At 42.1% G+C, this 24613-nt stretch overlaps 1 protein-coding gene across 5 annotated transcripts in view; it reads left to right on the forward strand.

Moving 5' to 3' along the window:
* The window catches only part of oxr1a (oxidation resistance 1a), a 231306-nt gene that overhangs the window by 111356 nt on the left and 95337 nt on the right, over positions 1-24613 (forward strand). For all 5 annotated transcript variants that reach the window (XM_034103503.2, XM_034103502.2, XM_034103507.2 and 2 more), the window contains exon 3: positions 4010-4206. In XM_034103503.2, the coding sequence (XP_033959394.1) occupies positions 4010-4206 (197 nt within the window). The remainder of the gene's footprint in view (positions 1-4009; positions 4207-24613) is intronic.

The following is a 24613-nucleotide window of genomic DNA, read 5'->3' on the forward strand; positions in this document are numbered from 1 at the left end:
CCAACACACTGTACGTAATTGGCTAAGGCACGGGACATCTCTTAGCGATTGACTAATCACAACAGAGCTGGCCAGCTAACCAATCAGAGCAGACTGGGCTCTGGTTTCAGACAGAGGGGGAAAAGAGGTGCTGCAGCACAGGCAGTATGTGAAAAATAAAGAGCTTTTTGAACATTAAAGCATGGAGACATGTCACAGTACAGGAACAAAATACGTATAAACCTGAAAATGAGCATCATAGGGCCCCTTTAAACACTTTTAATGAGCACCGGAGTCGATTGTGGGTTTTTTGGGAGGGTTTTTTTGCCAAATATATTCGTAGGAAAAAGGCCAGCGAGTGTGTTTATTTTAGACTTTTTTTGGAACACTTCCGTGAAGCAGAACATAATTTCTGTCTTGTGTTTATTCACAGCTCAGTCTGCCCTGTTCGTCTCCTCCACCGGACTGTTTGGTTCAATCTATTTCAAAAGGATACACACACAGTGACAGACAGCATTTCCATGGAGAATATGCATTTTTATTAGCCAGTTAGACACTATGTCATGTGTGCTGCTTTGGTCCGTCAGGGGATGGGCACTTGGGTGAAATGGCCAGAAAATATTGTGTTCGCTTCAGCAGTTTTGCTGGAATGATTGAAAGTGTGTGCGAGGGAGCGGAGTGCTGGGATCTCGTATTGCTGTTTCAGGACTTTAGCAGATAGATAGTGTTCCAGGAGCCATTTCTCCCTTTATTTGACTTTATTTTTACAGGAGCGGCCAAATATGATTTTCCCTTTCTGTCATGAGGTGTACATTTTATGGTGTGGTATACATGAGAACACATGTAAGTGGATAGACCTGCTGCTGAGTGTTTTTGGATTACCTGTTCAAATTAGCCCAGTGGAGTCTTTTATAAACTGCAAACCCAGGATCTGGTCAACCTTTTAATAGGCTTTGAGGAGTTGTCGTAGGCAGATTTGATTTGACCTAGCTCAGCCTTTGATACACTTTACATAAGAACTCTACTTCCAAAGCCTTTTCCTACTGAAGAGTGTTCAAGGAAAACCATTCATTCTAAACTGGTGATTTCATTAAGAAATGCTGGACTACAGTGTGAGAGTTGTGAAGTCTGACTCAAACAATGAAAACTACTTTATATAGAGAAAAATACAGAATGTAAACACCCCGAATGGAAATTGCAAAAGAAGGCAGACTATAAATAGTGTCAACAGGGTTTGAAATCGGATTATTGACCTTGTTAGAAGCTCACAAAAAGGATTTATAATTTGGAAAGCGTAATCCTAACGAGGGACGTACAGTAGGGCTGCTGTAGATCTCTGATTTAGAGGGATGCCTGAACATGCAGATGTTTTAAAGTGATACAAAATAATCTTGATTTTTATTTCATCCGTTTGTATAGAAGTCTATGGAAAAGTTACCCTTCTTCTCATTTGACATATTACCTGGGAAAATGATTCATCATTAGGAATCATTTTCCTAGGTAATATGTCAAATGAGAAGAAGGGTAACTTTTCCAACGTGTTAATAACGCGTTAATGCAAAATTAACGCCAATAATTATTTTAACACGATTAACGCATGTGTATTTTTTTCCTCGGCCGCCCCGTAGTTTCAGAGCGCATCGAGTTTAAAATACCATCTACAAGCTGATGCTGTGTGTGTGTGTGTGTGTGTGTGTGTGTGTGTGTGTGTGTGTGTGTGTGTGTGTGTGTGTGTGTGTGTGTGTGTGTGTGTGTGTGTGTGTGTGTGTGTGTGTGTGTGTGTGTGTGTGTGTGTGTGTGTGTGTGTGTGTGTGTGTGTGTGTGTGTGTGTGTGTGTGTGTGTGTGTGTGTGTGTGTGTGTGTGTGTGTGTGTGTGTGTGTGTGTGTGTGTGTGTGTGTGTGTGTGTGTGTGTGTGTGTGTGTGTGTGTGTGTGTGTGTGTGTGTGTGTGTGTGGTTAGCATCTGGTGCTAGCTAGCTGCGCTAACGGATATATAAGGAGCTGTTTAAATGAAAACAGAGGAGCGAAATTTCGCCGACAACTGCACCGAGCACTTGACTTTATGCAGGAAGCCAGACAGTGGGACATTGTACGAAAAGTCAGCACACGAATATTTGTAATGTTCAGAGGTTGTTGTGTTTAATATTCATGAGAATATTTGTCATTGTTCAAATGATAATAAACATTTGCATAAAGCATATTTGTCCACTCATATGTTGATAAGAGTATTAAAAACGTATTCCTCAAAGGTACATTTAGAACAGATCAAAAATGTGCGATTTAATTTGAGATTAATCGCGATTAACTATGGACAATCATGCGATTAATCGCGATTAAATATTTTAATCGACTGACAGCCCTACTATAAACCAAGATGGCGGAGGCCGAAAAGCCAAATTCAAGGCTTTAAAGGAGAGGTGTCATGGCCATTTCCACTGATCATAATTCCATTGTTGAGGTATACTAAAATAGAAAAATACTGTGCAATTTTCCAAACAAACATTGGTTTCGCATACAGCATCTATTTAAAGTATGTGTATTCAGCAGTATTCACTTTCTCTACTAAACGGCTCGCTGCAGCTCTTGCCCCCCCCTCCCTGTGAGCATAGTGTGCTCCGATTGGTCGGGACCATTTGGGACGTTGTGAATCGCGCTGAGCTCCGTGGGGGTGTGATTTCCTTGTTTAGCGATACACAGCCAAACTCACCCTGAGCACACACAAAGTCACAGCCGAAGTAAAAACAATAAGTGTGGCTTGATATTGAGTAAGAAAAAGGTTGATAAACGCTGTGAGAATGGGTCTGCAGAGAGAATTTCGCCGCGATCCCAACTGTCTGTTATCAGCCTGCAGCCAGGGAGGAGAGATCAGCAGAGCTGCATGCACTGAGTGAGTGAGGAAGTCGTGGATTGGTCAATTTGGACCAATCAGCGGGGGCTTAATGTAACGGCTCCACGGATTGGCCCATTTGGTTCCGGCTACCGCATGACCGTATCGCGTCATAGTTCTGGGCGTGGCTACTGGGTGTTCACACGTCACAATGTCCAGGAAGAACATGGAAGAAGGTCAAATGGTTCCAACGAGGCGTTTTGGGGAGGTATTTTCTGTGTTAGAGCTTTACTCCCAACAGGGTGCACTTTGAGGGTTTTGACTCTGCAGCCCATTTACATGCATACAAACCTTCATAACACACAAGGGGACGGGTAATAACCGGAAAAGCATGACATGTCTCCTTTAACAGAAGTCTTCAAACCAATGGGTAATGTCATAAGGCGCTTTCACACCGGAGTACTTTTACCATACTTTTCCCAGAAATAGTTCCGATAGTTCCTGGGATGTTGCGTTCACACCAAAAATATCTTTTTTTTCGGGAACCTTTTCACCCTTTTTAGTCCCTGCTAGAGAGCGGGGACTAAAAAGGGGAGAAAAAGGTTCAAATTTCTGAATTTACTAGATAGTTCCGGGGAAATAAAAGTTCCGGGGACTATTCCTGGGAAAAGTACTTGGTGTGAAAGCGCCTATTGCGACTAGGTGGCTAAAACAGCTGAAAATAAAGTTATAGTTGTCCATTTAAGATGACATTAAAGCACTTTTCTTAAACATTTTCATCACAACAAGCTGCTTTACCTTTGCTCCAGAATTTCTTATTCAGGTTGTTTCTCAGAGATTTATCTCCATCAGGAGCTTACCTCTCTCCTCCTGCTGTCTCTCCAGCAGCTTTATCCCTGTTTACTGCAGAGAAGGCTCAGCACTGAGCGCCGAGCAATGCTAATGAATTCACCCTTAACAAGGGTGTGATTAGCCTATTGATTCTTTCCTCCAAATTCCTTGCCGCCACTGCAAAAATGGTCTTGGTCGATTACATTTTTGTGACACTGCACATTGACACCAACAACCCCAGATGCAAATGTCTGTTATTGGTCTGCCTTTGCACGTTAAAGGTCACACAACATTTCCCACCGCTGTGTATTCCCAATGGCACAGACATAACATTAACGTGTTCTGCTTCCATGCTTTCCTTGTCTTCCTGCAGACTGAAGCAGAAGTCACAGTCCGTCGATATTGCCACTCAAGGATTCTCTCCGACCCTGGTGCCAGCCTCACCCCCCAACAAGGCTTCACCAACTGTTGCCAAGACAACAGCCGTCCTGGCCGTGCAGGAGAACAACACCAACAACTCCCAGCGCCGCAGCCCCCGGTGTGGGGAGCTGAAGAGGGGCTACACCATAGGTAAGAGACCCCGCGAGGGTTCTGTCTGTCTGTGGAGGACCTGATGAGGGCAAATCTACGGGGTTATGACAACTCAAAAACATTCACATTTTTTAAATGTTCTTTGCAATTTCCCAACTTGTAAAAATATTTCAACAAACAAACACCTGCTAGAGTTCCAATTCTCAAAATGTAATCAACCACCTTAGAATATCAGGGTTTCCCACACATAGACTTTACTTGGGCCGGCCGCCCAGCTATATTAACGGCCGCCCAAGTATATTTCGCGACCCTTTTTAAAAAATGTATGTACCGTGTGAACGCAACGCTGCGCAAATGTGGGTCTGCCTCACAGAGGGTGACATTTACAATTGTATTTAAATAGTAACCCATGTCCATATATAATTATTTTGGGGTAGTAGATTTAAACTATAGGGCTATCACTACGGGCAGCAACGCTGTAAATATTGACAAATAAATCCAGCAAAATGGCACAAAGAAAAACTGGTAGTGGCCTGGCTGGGTGTATAATTCCCGGCCTGACTTATTGTCTCGGTCCGGCCCTCCCTGTACCTGTTCGCTCTGCCATCGCGTGAAGGGTCTGCTCACAAGCGACCAACAGAAAGGTTAATGTTGTTGTTGCACGTCACGTCACCTCACCACCACAGGGGGGCGAGGTTGTGGGGGGGCATCTATCTGCTGCGGGTCTATTTCTGTGTCAGAGTTTAGGTTGCTGCTGTGAGAGTAAGTACACTTCAGGGAGCTGACTCCTCAAAATGTATGAAATGAGTTTGAGATAAACTAATTCCAAACTCATAAGTGCTCTGCGCTTCTGTTCTCCATGTTAATGTGATTCAGTTAGCAGGGTGTTCGGGTCAAGGTTAGAAAAAAGGAAGCGTGTAGGGAAAGTACGCAGGCTGAACCGCTGAAGGTAACCGATTCCTTTTATATTTGTGGCGAGAAATGTGATGCTTGTTGCCAAGACTTTCATGTAGTTGTTATTCCCCTGCTGTGTTTTCTTGATGCATACCACACACACACGGCTGTCCGTTTTCAGTTTGCAACGGAAGATATGCAGAGTTTCTGCTGTCCTGATGTCAATGGGGAGCTCATTCCACCATTTAGAAGCAAGGATAGCAAACAGGCGTGTTTTTGACTCGCAGTGATGGAGTAGCAAGCCGATTGGCTGAAGCAGAACGTAGTGCACGTGCTGGAGTGTCTGGTTTAACCAAGGCCTGGGTGTATGAAGGGGCTGATCCCCTCACAGCTCTCTGGCAGTCAGTGAACGGAGCTGAGGAGCGGAGTAGTGTGGGAGAACTTGGTTTGAAATTGTAGACTGAATTTGGATCATCTTAAAATATGACATTTTTCATTGGGGTTAACATGGTTAGTTGTTTAACACATATCAGTTTCAAAGAATACCTTCAAAACAAATCATAGTAAATCAGAAAGAGGGTCAACAATGAGATGATAATAATAATAGCCGGCGAAAAAAGGAATTGGCTCACTTTCCATTTTAGTTGATCATTTTTTACATGATACATAGTTTATTTTAAGAAACTTTACCAAAATGTTCAAATGTCATGGGCAATTATGGACAGGTATACAAAGGATAACAAAGCTCCATAGTTTCTGTGTTTTAGGAATTATATGAAAAAGGACAAAAACACAACACATTTCTGTCTAACCTGCATAAGGTATATCATGGTTACTAAATCAGACATTATTATACTGATTGTTCATACATTTTTCTGTCTGGACAGTTTCAATCAGCGAATGGATTTATTTGTGGATCTACATTTGGAGTCATGCAAGTCCAATTGGAATCAGATCTTATATCAGATTCTGTTCAGAGCAGGGTTTCCGTTAGCCGGTAATTACCGGTTTTTAGCTGGTAAAATTTATTAAAAACCGGTAAATTCAAAACCTGCCGGTCAAAATGTCTGGTAATAATTAGGGAGGCTCCGATCGATCGGCCGCCGGTCATTATCGGCTGCTATTCACTCTTAATAGTTTGATCGGTGCTCTCTATAAAGGCCGATCAGGAGAGCTGGATCTGATCGATATGGACATAAACGCGAGTGAAGTGTAACCGGACGAGAGAGAGAGATCAGATCAGCTGCGGAGTCTGACCGAGACACGCAGCTCTGCAGGATCACCTGAAGCCCCGCCCTCTGTTTAGCGAGCTGCAGGGGCTGCAGGAGAAACTGACGGGCTGTCAGGAGAATGAGGGAGGGAGAGGGGAAAAGAGAGGCTCCGTTTCTCCCGTGTTATTATTGAAATGTAATGTCAACTTTTGAATAATGTACGTCATCTACTAAAAGTAGTTTGTTTGAATGTAATAATTATGTTGTTTGTTGTTTGTGGAATAATTTATTGAATAATGAATCTGAATTTTTCGATCTGTTACAATTATAAACTGAAGCAATATAAAAATGAGCCCTGTGAACTGAGTTTTAAACTGAAGCATATCTGCTCATAGTCCGGTAATTACCTGCTAACGGAAACTCTGCTACACAACTCTTATTTTTATTATTGAAATATGACCGGTAACTTTCAAATTTGTCCGGTAAAATAAATTCTGCCCGGACATTTGACCGGCGAGAAAAAATCCTAGCGGAAACCCTGGTTCAGAGATCTGTTTTTTTCAGTCTGGTCGGAGTTGGATTGCGATTTTTTTTTTACACCAGCCTGAATGGACCAATTTTAAAATGGAAAATGTGTGTATAAACTGGTTGCAATTAAAATAGCGCCTTAATGTTTTAATATACTGTATTCATGCCTTTTTTAAGAAAGGTTAAATATCAAAACTCCTATGCAACTCCTATGCTGATGATCAAAAACCTTTCACCCAAATGCAATTCAAATGATGTCAGCTTTGGCATCTACCAATACCCATAAGATCCCCAAATAGATTAGTTCATTGAGCATATGAACTGCCATTAGGTATGTTAATCTGGGCGGCAGCTTTGAACTTGGGCTGCGTTTCACTTCGGTTAAATGGATTCCTTGCGTCCCTCACTTGCGTCGTTTCCCTGCCTCCCTCCCACCAGGGAAGCATGGAGGGACGCAAGGAAACCACGAGAAGCAGGGAAATGAGTTTTAAGAGCAATGGGATGTCCTTTCCTCTGGAGCGTCACGTGAAGTGACGTCCGTTTGTGATGACGCCGCACAGCTGATCGTCTGACAGCAGCTCTGTCCCCGTTGTTTTCACAAACACCCCCGCCACACATTTACTGACACAAACATTTGTATCATCTGTTGTAGACCCCAATAAATAAAATAAAATAAGAACTCATTGTCAAAAAAGATAAACGCTATTCTTAAAATGTATAAACGAACATTAGTTAGATTAATATTGATTAGAGCGCACAAAATAAATAAAATAATTGAGAGAAGAAAAAGAGATATCTATCAAAACCCAGTTAGATTAACATTCATTGGACTGCACTTAATGACTGACTGAATGAAAATGACAATAAATGAAAAATGTAAAACGAAAAAAGCGATCATGAAAATGTTTCTAATAAATGAATAAAATGATTTGTGACCACTTTGTTGTTCAGATATATCACATATTTGTAACTAAATGAAACATGAATTGAAACAAAACACGGTATAAACTGAGGAGTGACTCTCGTGAGGTTCATGTGTTTTCTTCACTCCGCTGGGAAACTGCTCTGATGTCAAGAAGTATCAGATCAGTGCATGCACTGCATCGTCCAATCAGTGAGCGATACACAGTAAGGGGGCGGGGCGAGTGTCTGAGGATTTCACCGGAAGATGGTCTGGTGGTTCCTCGGTTATCGCTCCTCCATTATCGCTAGTCGCTCCTCGCTCCTCCGGCAGAAATAAGGCCACTGGGACGCTACTCAAGATGGCGCAGACAAATCAACTTCCAGTGATACCGAGGAGCGAGGAAATGAAAGATAAGAGAAGTGAAACACAGCCCTGGTCTAGGTTTTGAGGGGATCCTTTCACATTGGGTCATTGGTCGCCGTTTGCATCGCGGTAGAAAGAGAGGGTCAGGACTGGGCAAAGGTGCGTGTCCTCACTTGTGTGTCTGCTGCCACACTCTGATGTGCTTTCTACAGAGTCATCATGAATTCACCCCACTCCCGAGGCCAGGCATCGACAGCAGGACAGATTGATCTGCAGTCGTCCGCATCAGTTCCGTGGACGATAATCGATAGAGGAAATTGTGGAGTAAAAGCCTGGCAGGACAGGTGGAGAGACTGTTGATATTTCAACGTACTCTCATCATCCATTACCCAGTATTATCAGTGGAGACTGGGCTCTTTTTAATAAAGTGAGGGTCGGAAGTCAGAGTCGCTCAGCCATTAAATGGAACGTGACTTATTGTGCTTTTAACTACAAAGTAACAAGCTGTACGGCCTCTGAAGCCTGAGTCGTACCAGTTAATCATTTGGTCGTTGGCCTAGATAAACCCCCCTCACATCCTGAGTTTCTCCCCATATGACTACAGAAACACTGCTTCTGTCAGTCATTTGCGCCGCTGCATCACATAATGAGACATTGATTAGTGACTGTTCCGTCTCTCCACTTCCTATCTAGATGGGACCTAGTGAGCCCTGTGGCATTTCTCTCTCGTCTCACCCGGGCCAGGCTGCTCCTACTGAACTGATCATGCTAATGTATTCTAATGGGAGAGTAATAATGTGGCGGGCAGCGTGCTGTGCTGTCTGCCACACTTCAGAAGGACCTGTCATAAGAGGCATGAGAGACATTCACCACCGACATTTTAATAACCCCACCAATGAACCCCCCACCAGGATGGCAACAACCATCATCATCTGAGCAGGAGTGATTGATGTGTTGATAAGCTGTGTTTGAATTACATGTGCCACATATTTATAGTCATTGCACCGTCCTCTGATGCCATTTCAATGTATAGTTTGACTTGGTACAGGTAATGATCCTTTGGAAATGTATATACTTTTAGCCAAGTGTGGCATCAGTTGCATTCATTCATTACCATCATATATCAGAATCGAGTATATTTCAAGGTGCATTTACACAAATAAGGAATTTGCTTTGGTGTATGGTGGTTCAAACATAAACAACATAGTACATGGATTTCTATGTATTGATTCCACATCATACTTATGCAACTCTAGCTTGTTCTGTAGACCATATCATCTCAACACCATGTTATAGAAATGCCACTCACAGCACCAACAAACTATAAGGCTTTTTTTTCTGTGGTGAAGGAATAATCTGAGAATGTAGTTCCCACTCATATGTTTAGATTTATGGCAGCCACGCTTATCTTTGAAACCTTTTGAAATACAAGTGTTGTTTTGACACTCAAAAAAACACTTTGGCATCCATTTCATTTTGGTATTACCACTTAAAGTTAATGAACACAGTGGAGTCGAGGAACAACTTCCAAGGTGCACGTGAATGCAGCATTCATGATCAGTTCGAGGCTTTCTTAATTCACTCAATTAAGTCCATCTTCAAGGCAATAATCCCCGACCGTATCCTGCCTCCTTTGTTTAGGTGAATTCATCAACATAGTATGTGAGCAGAACACTAACATACAATAACAGGTGGGGAAATCTGACGGATTCATGATCAATTGAATAGTTTGGAAGGCTGACTCTATACATATCGGAACCCAAAAAGAGTTGTAATTTTGATTCATTCATACTATTATGTTTTGGAACAAATCTATAAACCAACAAAGAACACTTTTTTTGGTGCAAAAGAGGAAGGAAAAGGAAATGGCCAAGGTGCCTGTGATGCCTTCTCTGCATCATGGCTTCTTGAAAAGGTGACACTTGACACAGACTTCCAGCACCTCTGTGAGACAGCCTCAAGTCCCACCGCCATGTCTGACCTTTACATCATTGTAGCCGACCTGTAGCCTCCACTCTGGGTCTCAATGAGCTCTACTCGCTAATAAAATGCCAAACAGAACAACGTCTACTGCTGCTCTACACTATTAGTTATTACTATTACACTAACACTGTTATTGGGTGCGTGCAGTACTCTTCTATCTCTTTGTTTTCCAAGGCTGACTCATGCTCATGTGCTTGTTCACAGAACATGTGGGTCTACTTCTGCATGTGTTGGCCTGAAGTTAACTTTGGAAACAGTTTTTGACTGTGAGGTAAGCGCTTGCTGGCGGGAGATATGCTGCTGTCCCTCCTGCAGATGTCTTTGTATGAGTGCAAAGAGAGAGCCTTCGGAGTATGTCGCTGCAGATAATGACTTCTAAGAGGAGAGCTGCTGCACTTCTCGACCCCTTGCATCCCCCCTCCCCCCCTCCCCCCACACCATCCTGTTTGTTTCTGCTCTTTCTGCCATTGTGTTCCTCTGCTCCCTCACACATTCCCTCCCTCCTCTTCCCTCTCTGCACCTTGTCTCGCACTCTCTCCATCTTCACACACTCTACCTTGTTATCCTCTAGTCTAATGTATTTCCCGCTTGTCTGACCGGGGGATATAGGCAGAAGGTAATCTGTCTCAAGGACAGACGGACAGACCAACAGATTGCTACTAACTGTGGCACCAACCTTGGCTCTGGTCTTGAAGAAGCATTTCATCACATTATGCTTCGGTCAGACTTATTTTACACACTCAAGAGACAGCAAGAGTCCTTCTTTTGCATTCACTTACAAAACAAGGATGAACAGTTAATTTCAACAGCAGGAAAAGGGATTTTTTTATAAAATGGTTAAGCACCTCATCAGTTTATGTAAATACTGAGACATTTTTTTTATATTTACAATATCCAAAAGAAATGCCTGCCGGTTTCTTCTTTAATTTCATTTTTCAAGGGGTCTTTAATGGTTATTGGGGTTTTTCTTTCTTGAATGCAACTGACGCCTTAGGCCTTAAAAGCCATACAAATGTTTGATTATTATTATTAAAGGTGGGGTAGGTAAGTTTCAGAAACCGGCTCGAGATACACTTTTTGTTATATTCCATGGAATGCTCTTAACATCCCGATGGCAATGAATATCTTAAGTGCTTTGACAAAAAATCCATAAGAAAATTTCATCTGTAGAAGCCGTAATACTGTAAAAAGTACAACCAATCCGTTTAGCCGGCCCGGCTGTACTTTTGGCCTACCTGCCTGTCAGCCTTCCATCGGGGCACAAACTTATCTCGTGCCCTCATTGGTCATGTGCGCGTTCGTGTGTGTTGGAGGAGGGGCTCTGTAAGGAAGTGGCAGATTTTCTCCGGTTGTGTATTTTCAAATTCTAGCGATCTCGAGCCGGTTTCTCAAACTTACCTACCCCACCTTTAATTAAATGTACTCCATAAGAGTTAAAACACCACTATATATTATACTCTAACTGTTGGAGATAATAATTTTACATTAACTTTGTTCACTTTATGCTTACTTGTCATTTCTAAAAATGTTACATCATTGAATTGCTACAGTATGAGAAAGAAAGTAATGGCTATATTTATAACAAATTCACCCGGCTTTCTAATCTTTTCGAGAACAAGTGTGAATTTCTTACCTTAATGTTTACCTGCTTTGCTTATTTGTCAAAACAAATCTTACATTTTTATAAAAAAGTGTCCTCAAAAGATACTTCAAAGCATTAAATGTAATCTTCTGACACCTGCAGACTCCATGAAAAACATTGTTTATGATATCCTGTGAAGATGTTTTATAGTTTGTGTACGGAATTATTCAAGCGCTGACATGCTTTGCTTCCTCAGTGAGTTTGCAAGGCTGGCAGAAAGCAGAGACTCTGCTAACACAGCAGTGTCTCCACAGCAGCTGACAGAGGAAATGCTAATAAACAAGACAGAACCACACATGTATTGCCCCATGAGCAGCAAACCCTGCTACTGCAGCCATGTGACTGATTATTCCCCTGTTAGTTATTCATTGGATTTTCACTTCAGGGTCGAAGAGGGGAGGAACCGGTGCCGGGGAGTAATACTCTGACTGCTGCAGGCTCAACAAGCCCTGCTAGATATGCTGTTGCATGAGAGTCGCTGGAATGAAATTAGTAGCTGCACAAAAAATTGAAGTTAGCGTCTGGTTAGATGATGAATGGCCATCGTCTTGTTTCTTTACATCGTATACTTTTAGTTTGAGTGTGGACCCCTATTTCCAGCAGCTGTAGAGTCACAGCATGTTAGCTTGTGAGGAGCTAATCACTATGGCAGTTGACAGTTACAGCCAGCGCTGCGGGCGGTACACCGGTGTGGCTGCTCTCTTTCGGTTTGATGTAATTGTCTCAGGTGGCACGTCTCTTGTGTTTACACATCCAGATCGTAGCCAGCGGTACCAATTACACACAAGCCTCAGTAAGATATCTCTCTGTTTCCCTATGGCAATGGAACAACTTACACATCTGTGACAATTTCAAAGGAAAAGAAAAATGGTGTGCTTGACCTTGATAGTGCAGTATTCTCTGGATGATTAGAAATTATTCTCGCTAGTCCACTTTTTAGTTTGATTGCCACATTTTAAAATGATTGCACTCAATACTGGAAAACTGTTGAAGCAATGTTCAACTTTTGAGGCTTCAATGGAAGCGTCAGCCAATCAAATCATATGCCGGGCGGGAGATTCATGTGATTGGTTGTTGGTCGAGCTTCAGACACGCCCGCCAGCAAGCTTCAACGCACGCCGCCATGTGGACGCTGCGTTAGTACAGTACATCAAAGGTTTTTTTTAAGAGTTGTGATATCCTGTCAACTGTCAACATCTTGTTCTCGCTTGGCCTTAGATCACATAGAGTGGTGAGGTCCATGAATGATTTGATGACGGAAGGCCGTTTTTGAGGAATTTAAAAAAGAACCAAGACCTCTGATGGAAAAAATACAAGGCAAGGCAGGCATGCTGGGGAAAAGTCCAGAAGCATGTTGCACCAGGTCTCGAAACAAAAAACTAGTTGTTTTTTCTTGACTCAGTGATTGGTGGCCAGATCAGTAATTGGATCATTCTCATCTTTGTTATAAAGGTGCAAGTTAGGGGAATTGCTTGTATGTGACCCCCTATAGCCCTGGCTGCATTATTAAGTTGCCTACACATAGCATTTCCACACAGCCTTCTCCACTGCTGGTTCTAAGAATGTAGACAATAAGAACTTACACAACATAACAAGCAACTACTCACATATCCACAATTCTTATCCATATCAATATATTTTCCATTGAGTTCAAATTCATCCAACAAAATGAGGTATGGCAATGTCAGCTGCTAGGTTCCCCACTTAATGTCTAGAGTTAAATATGCCATTCATTACATTATAATCACTTTCTAGACCCTAAACTTTACCTGCACCATAATGTGATTAACATTTGAACCTTAAACTCATTTTGACCACTCGCATTCCTATCAGCCTCTTTGTGTTTCTGCTAAATAAGAAGTGTTGGCATTTTATTCCTTATGTTAAGTGTTAATTTGATAGGGACACATGCAATATATTTGCTAATTTACATTACATTACTTTACAATATACAAGTAAATGTGACAAACTATATACATAAGCAGCAGCATGTTAGCATTATCAGCATATTAGCATGCTAAAGCACAGCTGTACCCCTTGTATAGCCTCACCAAGCCTTTAGCATGTAGACTCTTAAGGGGACAGCATACTTTATCACAATTGCAATGGGGGGGGGGGTCGTCTATCTCCATCTCCATCTCCAAACATCTTTGTATATTTGCAAGACTGACAATCTGACATTCACACCAACTTCACACTGCTATTAGAGGCTGTGATGTTGGCGTATGGACCCTTAATTGTTAAGGATGGTCTGTTTGAAAACATGTCCATTTTAAAAACTAAATAAATCTATTGACTATTTAAGGATCAAGGTAATCAAACGGGTGTCTTTGGAAGAGGTATTTTTGGTCTGGAATCAAGTTGGGCATACATCATTTTTTTGTAGAAACTTAGCAAAGCTTTTATCATTTGGACTTGAGATTATAGTATTTAACCAGACAAAGGAAATATCCCATTTACTCACTCCTGTGTTATTATTACAGACCATTTCAGATGCAGATCGCAAGAAAAAAGGAAGCCACTCCTTTGTACTGAGATCCACCTTAAGTTGGCCCTATGTTGTACATCAGTATCAAATCTTCACATGCTCTTCCCAAGTGAATGAGTGAGGAGGGATGGAGTGAAGGGAGAGAGAGTGAGAGCTATTGGTCACGCTCTGACAGCAGCACCCAGCAGCCATGCCGCGGTGCCTCTGCCAGCAGAGCTGCTTGTGTGCATTGAGATAAGCCCGAGCCTCCTCTCCTTGGCGGTATAGGCTGGTCACGTAGCACCAGAAGGCAGCTTAGCCCCAACACAAATCCAATGGGTCTCTCCCTCACCCGCTCCTACTGTAGCTTCCTCCCACACTGTCTTTCTCTGTCTCTTCCCGACTCTCGGTCTTCCTGTTTTTCTCAAGGTCTTTGGCTTTTCCCATTGACTCTGTATATTTATTTGAGATATCAGTATTTACCCTTCCTTAGTGAACAGTATGCAGGCGAATATTGGAGCTTGCTGTACAGTGCAATTGCTGTAGATGTTTGAGAGGTTAAGGTGAAACAACAACATGTTGAAAGTTTCAGTGGGTCATCATAGGCTACTTTGTTTTTCATCATTGTGTGATAGATTACATGGTAACTGACTACACGGGTGTGTCACTGCAGAATGTGTCATCTTCCACAGAAACTCTCTTAAATATTCAAATAAGGTCTCTTGTGACATTGAGCTCTGCACCCAAATGCTCATTCATATGCAAACACCGACAATGGATACAAAATAAACCCAGCGTTAAAATACATGGGGTCTTTAATGTCCACACAAACCAACATGCAGTGTGTCTTCAGCTGAACTGTTAGTTTCTATACAAGACACGTTTTTTTAATTGGCAGTTTTCAGCACAAGGCAGTTCAAGGTGCTTTACAAAAACAAAACCAAAATCATTAAGATTTCAACAACAAATTACTTCTAAAAACAGTCATTCAATAGCCAAGAGAATAAAATACAAATAAAAAGCTTGGAGAGACTAAGACTTGTATAAAATATAGTTTTTGGTGCCTAAAACACTTCCATTGGACTCCTTTGTTTACTACTGTAACATAGTTACATCACTATAGTACAGTCGAGCCTCGGTTGGCTAAAGCTCGAAGTCATTGTACATGATTGGCTAAGGGGCGGAACATCTCTAAACAGTTGACTAATCACAGCAGAGCCGGCCAGCTGACCAATCGGAGCAGACTGGGCTCTGGTCTCAGACAGAGGGTGAAAAGAGATGCTGTAGCACAGGCAGTATGAGAAAAATAAAAACCTTTTTTAACATTCGAGCATGGAAACATGTCACAGGAGAGCAGTGTTTCTCAAAGTGGGGGGCGCAGAGGCATGACAGGGGTGTGAGAGACCAGGAGGAAAAATGGTTATGACGTCGGCATGACCGGCAGAAGTTACACTTAGAAACCTTAGAAACCTATGAGGGCGCTGTAGGACCCAGGTGTGTAATGTACATGTTGAGGATTGAAGGTCAATAGGCGGTGTCAGGGGGGCACTAGAGGGTGCTGCAGCTCCCCCTAGGATAACCATAGCACCCCCATTTTGTGTGCGAGAGAGAGTGAGAGTGCACCGGTACCGGAGATTGTTGTTGTTGTTAGCATCTGGTGCTAGCTAGCTACGCTAACGGATATAAGGAGCTTTTTCAACAACAAGGTGGAGGGAGAACTCTCCTGTCAGACTGAGAGGCTCAGATAACCTCAGCTCAGTGAGGTAAAGGACTCTCAGTGTTTAGATAGTTAACTTTAGTTTAAGTTATCTCAGTGGGTCTCAAACGGTTTGGTCACGATTAATGTAAACAATTATTTCCGAGGCACACGTTTATATGATCATTATAGGTATAAAAAAATAAGAGAATAACGGCCCGTCCACACAGCGGCGTGCGTGAAAGCTTCCAACGCTTCAGCCCATTCACTTTGAATGGGGTGACGTCACTTTTAGCCGAACTGCATCGTGGGAAGCGACGCGGAGCCGTAAATGCAAAACAGGTATGAAATACAATATGACAGTAAAACAAGAATACAGTTTAAGGGTCCCATGTCATGCTTTTCCGTCCCTTTGTGTGTTATGTAGCTTGTGTTATGTACAGTAAATGGTCTGCAAAGTCACAAACCCTCAAAGTACATTTTTCGTTTTCCATTTTTTTCCTCCTGAGTACAGTGACGTGACCATACCCAGGTCCAAATGGACCAATCCGTGGAGCTCCTCACACACACACTCACTTAGCCTTATCTTTTCTCAGCCGCTGCTCTGCGGATTTCTCACCCTGAGAATCAGTTTGTGTGTGTGCTCAGGCTGAGTTCAGGCTGAGTTTCGCAATGTCTCGCTGTCTCGCAGACCCCACGCAGCAACCAGGAAACGACACCAGTAATCCAGCTCACGCTGTCCGCTCAAATGGTCCCGCAATGTCCCGCCAACACGGCACCCAGACCCCACGCAGCATTCTCATCTGTTTGTCATTACTGGTGTCATTTTCTGGTTGCTAACAAACGCCATTATAACACATAATTAGTGATGTTCCGCTGTAACGGTGGTGGACTCATCAGAACAGAGGGGGCGGGCTGACCAATCAGAGCACAGTGGGCTCATAGGGAGGGGGGGCAGGAGCTCCAACAAGCCGTTTAGGACAGAGTGAATACACATACTATACAGAGATGCTGTATGAGAAACCAATGTGATTTTGGAACATTGAACAATGTAAATCTATTTTAGTAGACCTCAACAGTGGAATTATGATCAGTAGAAATGGCCATGACATGGAACCTTTAAAAGGGGAGTGATTTGTAAAATATCCATAACGAAAAAGGAAATCTGTTTGAGAACCACTGGTACTGGAACTCAATACTAATATGAGCCTAAAAATAAGCAAAATAGGGCCCCTTTAAGGCAGATTGGGTAATATTGTACCAGAAGCTCCTCAGTTAATCCTGTGAAAGTGGTGCTGCCCCACAGGGCACCTACATCTACACCGCGCGCTGATAAGAACAGCCTGACAACAACGTGCCTCCAGGGCTGCATTCAAACTAAACAGCACCAGAGGCAGCCAAATATCGCTGTTCCTTCAAACCTTAATTAGGATATCTAATACTTCTGGATTTCCCCTGTTGTTAAACAAAAAGCTGCGTTCAGGTGCTTCTTTTGTAGCGAGTGTGATGTTGTAATGTCACAGTGTGCATAACACAAACAGGAACGTGACCTATTTGATATCTGCACTTAAATAATACAGAGGACATGCACTTCCACACATAAACAGGGTTGGGAAGGATAATTAAAAACATATTCTGTTAAATTAATACCAGTAAGATAAAATGTAATCGGTAACCTAATCTGAATATTCAAATATAAAAGTTATGTCACCTGATTACTTTCCTTTACTTTTGGATTACCTCAATATCAAATGCATAACAGAAAATAAATATCAATAAGATGTTTTTTACTTGTTTATTATGAAAGTACCTTAAGTATCAATATATTTGTATTTATAGGAAAACCTGCTTTTCATCAAGCATATTCAGGCAGTAGCCTATACACCAACACTGAAACACATGATCACAAATTACAAAAAGCAGAAAATGCTCCATTTTAGTTTAATACACACAGTTAAGCTCACACACACTACTTTATAAATGTATAGGTCCACCTACTGAATTAAAAAAAGAACAAATGAACCAAAGAAAGTGAAATCCATAAAGCAGATTCAGGGAAGGGAATACAGCTACCTCTATTTTGTATACTGATGATTTAATCCCATTACATGTAATCCGTTATCTCCCAGGCCTGCCAACACAATCCCAACAACCCGGCAGGGCTCGGAAACACAAAGGTTAACGGTATGCTTTGGTCATCCCCAGATAGCGAGGCAGCAGCTTTGACACTAACCTGGTTACAGGCTGAGAATGTCACCTCTGTAATTCCAGGTTCTGACTTTTAACTGAACGCTTATTATTCTCAGAGCTGCCGGAAGGTTCCAGACCAGACTAGCTGCTCCACTGAATTAATCACTGCTCTGTGATGCTGTAAACACAACTATACTTTTTTTTTTTTATTGTTTTTCCAGCAAAAACATTAAACAAACGTTCCCCTGCCGGATGGAAAACTAAACAATATATAAATAAAAAGTAGCAATAAATCAAGTTACAATAAATAAAGTAATAAAAAGTAAAATATCATAATTTACAAAAGAGAGAATTAAACGTAAATGAATACAAAATGCGTAAATGTTTAATATCAGGATAAGAGATTCAAGGTAAAACTTTGCACATTATTTTTGCCGTATAAAGAAGTCTGAACAAGGCATGCTGATGGATTTATGCTATTCTTGTCTCTATTTTTCTCTAGAGAATAAAAACACACATGCTGCTCTCTGTCTCCATCAACCCCACACCAACCAGGTTGCATGTTGAGTAACGTTCTCGACTGAATAAAGGTGAACATCCCTTTAGCCCCACATTTGAATCGGAGGTTAATAACGCAATATGCGAAAAGAAGGACTTGCAGCTCCGGCTATTTACAATCTTGAGAAATATAGCAAGTAGCCGCTAGGAAATTCCACTGGAGGTCAAGATGTGTGATTGCTGTGCATGGCACACACAGCTGGGATAAGTGCTCATCTTATCCGGGCCATCTCAAAGTCATGAAGATCACTACGATGTCTGAATCTCCTTTAGATATTTGTCTGACATTTGTCGTGTCTAAATGTCCCCGGAGACGACATGCGTAGGCCTTCCATCGATTCTGTGCTTTTAAGCTGCCCCAGTGTCGTTCTCGTTTTCAAAAGGGAACAATATTAGATGGACCTCAAGGGCGCTTTACAATCAAAGGTTCCTAATGCAGATATTCCTCCAATATGCTGTCATATGTCAGTCAACACTGTGAAGGTCTAAATATATATACAGCTTGGCCACAGAGACTTGTTGCTACCAAGGCTGCTGGTCTTTTTTTCAACTTCTTTTTTTACTTCAGACAGCAACTGTAACATAAACGTGTTCTTCTGTAGTACAATAATGCAATTTAAGGGAAGGGGATTTACTGCAGTGCTACTGTGAAAGATCTGTGGGTCAGATTCATTGGCCTGCCGGTGTAATTACGTTGACCGGGAGTCTCTTGGTGGCCCTCTTCTCGTTGGGCTCAATTTATAAATGCCAGAGTGCTAGTAATCCCACTGTTTCCCCACTTAGTTTGGAAAGGGCTCTAGCCATCCTCTGGCTAGGATTGATTACATATAGCTCAAATGAAGAGTAAGCAGTTTTCCGCTGTCGAGCGCCAGCGCCGGTCCCTGCTATCGATTCATTTTTCAGCAGAGGGAAAATAAGATCTGCCACTTCTCCAAACCGTAGATATTTGTTTCCCTTTTACTCATGAATTTATGGGCTCCTATTATTATTATTATTATTATTATTATTATTATTATTATTATTATTAAAAAAAAAACATTTCTATCTTTCCTGTATCTAATGTACATGTGGTGTTGCTGCAGCTGAAAACGGAAGATCCCACTGTACGTAATGTCAGCCAGTGCAAAGCAGTATTTCTTCTCAGAAGTGAGTGAATTAGTCAACGCCTCTAAGGAGCCGATTAACCATTACACAGCTCTGGATGATATTTACACGAGTGTTAATTGAATTTACGGAAGCATGGAGTGTCACTGGAAACTGATTAGTTGCACTAGTGTAGATTTGAAATGCAGGCCTCAGCATAAGTGTCACAAGTTGTGTTAATGTGATTATCAGAACAAATCTAACTGTTGCTCCATCTGTAGTCCGTGAGACAGAATGTCATTCAGAGTTCCACTGCCATTTAGGCACAGGATCTTACAGAGGCCCTATTTGCTTTTCTTGCCAATATGCTTTTTAGGTTTTCCAGGTAAAAAATGTGCAAGATAGACAACATGGAAAATATAATTGTGAGGTTAATGCGATTTTTAGCAAAGAAAATCTATAAAATATTGGCCATCAAAAATGTATCGTTCCAAGTGTCTTCATTTACCAACACATCCCCTTACCTACTTCATAAGGCAGAATAGGTGTGTAACCAATGGATCCCAAAACAACATTTTGACCGCTTTATTTAATGCTGCAAGACGACTTCAAGGGGGACGTTTTAAACACATTATAGTTCTATTTAATGATGAAAAACACAACTACGCATATGTATCAGAAACAGAACTACTTGGTTATTTATAGGAAAATATCATGATTTGTGTTGTGTACATTTTTATGTAAATAGACGTTCATTGTATGACTGCAAGCTAACGTAGTAGAGGAAGCAAATCCAAATAGTTGAACGTTGACTGGTTGTATCACACAGACTAAACATTTTTGTTTTTTTGAGCTCCTTTTTAGAATAAGACACCTGGCTTTCACCTTTGCTCATCATTTATAAGACCACTACAGGGCGTCTTGATAAGCTGTTTGCACAAATGACCTATCTAGACGTTCATTTCCATGACAACATGTCATTAACATATGTTTACATGCATTTCGTACTGAGCATGTCTCAGTAACACCATGTCTAAGCATGTGTGCTCAGATACAGGACAAAATGTATGGAGGGGAGCTTCAAACGGACCATAAATATGACTCATCCATAACCACCTTGTCCCCCTGCTTCCCCCCCCTCCTCTTCATCCCCCTCTAGCCCTCATTACTATGTAGAGGACTGTGCATTGTACATGCTCCGGGGCCATGCTTGCTATGCACTGGTTTATCCAAGAGGAAGAATTGCTGGAGGACAGGATTAGGCCTGTGCAGTACGCTGTCTTCTCCACATGGGTCACTGCTCTGGACATTCACTGGATGGCGGACCACTGGAAAACGTGACATAAATTAGGTTCAAATGCCTCCTTATTTTTTTCCTCTCTTAGTATTACAGGAGGTTCAGCTGGGTTGGAACACATGCAGGCCTTAAAAGGACAATCCTGTAATCAAACGTCCTTTTTCAAATGTATTTCTATTGGAAAATGCAATTGGGTTCAGTTGAATTTAGAATAAGTGTGTTTTCTTTTGCATCTCTGAAATCAGTTTATGCCTTCCATTCTGAAGCACTCAGTTTTTTTTTTTTTTACAACTTTTTTTAGAGACCCAATTGAATTAAGGATGACAGCACATTTGTCACACTGGTGCTGTGCCGAGGCTGCTGGGTCATGGCTGTGTGGCCTCAGCGCTCAGACAGAAGCCTCAGGTATGACATCAGTCTTCTGGTTAGACAGCAGGCCCGGACTGGCCATCGGGAGGACCGGGAGGTTTCCCGATGGCCTGGCCTGTTAAGTGGCCTGCTGGCCTGAGGAATTTTTTTTATGTATGTATTGTGAACGCAACGCTGCGCAAATGTGGGTCTGATTCTGCCTCACACCAACGGTGTTTCAGGGCCGGTTCGGAGCTGGAGCTTGAAAAGCACCGGGTTTTCCTCTTCACACCGCAGCGGAGCAGCCTCTTAGCTCCGGAATCCGGTTCGTTTCAAGCACCAAAAAATTGTCCGGCCAGAGCAAAAGCACCACATACGTCACGCTTACGTCGAGGCGGGGGCAGGGACAGATCAACTCCTGAACAACAACAACAAGCCCGCGTTTTATCCAGTTTGTACACAACGATGGAGAAACAGTGTTTCTGCCATAGACTGTATATATAAAGGTTTCTGCTCATGGTGAAGCAACGTGTCTGCGTGTTAAGGTGGAACCTGAGCATTCACGTTGATCACCTCTCATTATAACTCATTATAAATCTATAAAACTATAAATATTAAACTTTACTTCACGTGTTCATTTGAGAACAGCTGTTACATACCTGGGTGAAGGTTACAGTTCATTTAAATGAAAGATACAACGTTACTCCACACTCATGGTTCAGTCCACCTTAAGAAATAAGACCGACCTCGGAAGCAGTTGTGTTTTAAAAAAACCTTTATTGACACGAGTACACTTTTTTATAAGAATATAACTAAACCACAGAAATGACTCCGGAAAAGCTGCAGATAGAGCCATAAGAAATGAATGCAACTGATTTCATCCGCGCGGTTTGGCTTTATGAAGCAGGCACTCAAACGGTTACGTCATGACGCAAACGATGACGCAACGACGCATTACCAGTCGGACTCTGGGCGGTGTGAAAAGAGCCAGAGCTAAACCGAAGAACTGGTTCTGAACCTGAAAAGCTCTAGCACGGAGCTTGAACCGGAGTTGCGTTGGTGTGAATGAGGTAACAGGCTGTCTACATGATGTGGCCTGCCGACATGGCCACTTTCATACAGATCATACAATAATGCCCTCGATTGGTCTCTGTGTGTCATTCAAGCTCGGGAGGGTGTGTATGTGTTGCGCGAGCGAGAAAGAAAGCGCGCGCGCACCGGTTACGTGTATTGTTGTTGTTAGCATCCGGTGCTAGCTAGCGGCGCTAACGGATATAATGAGCTGTCAACAAGGTGGGGGCAGCGCCATATAGATAGAAGAATTACGACAACGGAAGTCCAAAAACGGTTATCGTCACGTGGTTCATGTAGACGAGGATCGTTCCCCGGAAGTTCATGGCGGGCAATGTGAATGCATTGATAACAGGAGATAGAACTACGATTTTTGGTAATTATTAGTGAATAAAGGTTTTGATTTGCAATATTTATACAACAAATCGATATGTGTATGTATTTACATCAATATGTTTTAAAAAATAAAATAGAATTTGCTAATATTAAGTGATAATATTAGGATTAGTGTGAACAACTAGTTTACATGTTACTAACAGTGCCTTGGTTAAAGAGCCTGTTGCTGTTTATGTATGGCTTTGAATTCTTTAAAACCAATATTATCTTCTTAAACTTGTATGGTAGTCAGGAGCATCACTTTCTAATGTTTATTGATATATTTAGAGGGAGGGGATCTAAAGTAATGCTTTAAAATTCAGATTAGATTCATTTCTACCATTTTCTTGAATTCATGGTAGTTTCAGTAATCCCATGGTAATAGAGGACACAAGTTATCTAAATGACTAATGTCATCTTTATGGCTTTCAGAAAGGACAGGAGACCGACAGGTGACTATCAAAGGACTAGCAGCAGCAGCAGCATGATGATGATGATGTTAAATGTGTTGTTTTAGGAACATCCATTGCAAATACATGGGATTCAATAAACATTGAATAGCATATCATGCAGTTTGTCTGTGCCTCTTCCTCAGTGTTGTCCTGGTTTGCTGTGCTGCCTCCTAGTCGCCACCATGGTTTGCTGTGCTGCCTGGGGATGCTCAAATCGCTCCGAGAAAGGAGTACGAATGTACGGCTTCCCCACTGACACGGAGTGGAGGAAAAAATGGCTGGCTCAAGTCAGCAGGAGCAATTTCACGACCAACAGCAAAAAAATATGTGATGTAATTATATACAAACACTGCATTTGCACTTTTTCACAAAACGAAAACCACACCATTGGGAAAGCTTAATGTTTTGTTTAATACAAAAAACAGGGAAAGGCTTGAAAAACACAGAGTTGAGACTCAGGGTGCAGGGTCTCAGTGCAGGTATTCAGGCTCCATTGAATCCCCCTCTGGTTCTTGTGCTGAAAGAGGGAGTAACAGACAGGAGAAAGGGTTATACACAACTATATAGCACACCTATTACATTGCATTGAGCTGACGCTTTTATCCAAAGCGACGTACAATAAGTGCGTTCGACCAACAAAATAAAAACTTGAAGAAAACAGAATCATATAAGTACATCAGGTTTCATAGAGCAAAAACATTTCAAGTGCTACTCAACTGGCTTTAGGTAAGCCAGTCCTTTATTAGTATACAAGTGCTTTGTTAATAGTTCTATAGCTCGAAGTGGAGTCGAAAGAGATGAGTTTTCAGTCTGCGCCGGAAGGTGTGTAAGCTGCTGTCCTGATGTCAATGGGAAGCTCATTCCACCATTTTGGAGCCAGTATAGCAAACCCACGTGTTTTTTCTGATGGGAACTTGGGTCCCCCTCGCAGTGAGGGTGCAGCGAGCCGTTTGGTTGATGTAGAGCACGTGCTGGGGTGTACGGTTTAACCATGTCCTGGATGTAGGAAGGGCCAGATCCATTCGCAGCATTGTATGCAAGTACCATTGTCTTGAAGTGGATTCTAGCAGTTACCGGAAGCCAGTGGAGAGGAGCGGCGTGGTGTGGGAGAATTTAGGAAGGTTGAAGACCAGACGAGCCGCTGCATTCTGGATGAGCTGCAGAGGTCGGATGGCACATGCAGGTAGACCAGCCAGCATATAGCACACCTATTGGATGGGAAATTGCCTTGGGGAGATAAGGTGTTTACTTATATAAAACAGTAGTATTAAACTTACCTTGTGTTTGCACTCTCACTTAAGTCCCTCTCCCTTTGCCATCAATCCAAAATCAGCTGAGCTACAACATTATACAGACAGGTAATAATCAACATAATCACAAGGAC

Source organism: Pseudochaenichthys georgianus, chromosome 16 (assembly GCF_902827115.2).
Source record: "Pseudochaenichthys georgianus chromosome 16, fPseGeo1.2, whole genome shotgun sequence".
Lineage (NCBI taxonomy): Eukaryota > Metazoa > Chordata > Actinopteri > Perciformes > Channichthyidae > Pseudochaenichthys > Pseudochaenichthys georgianus.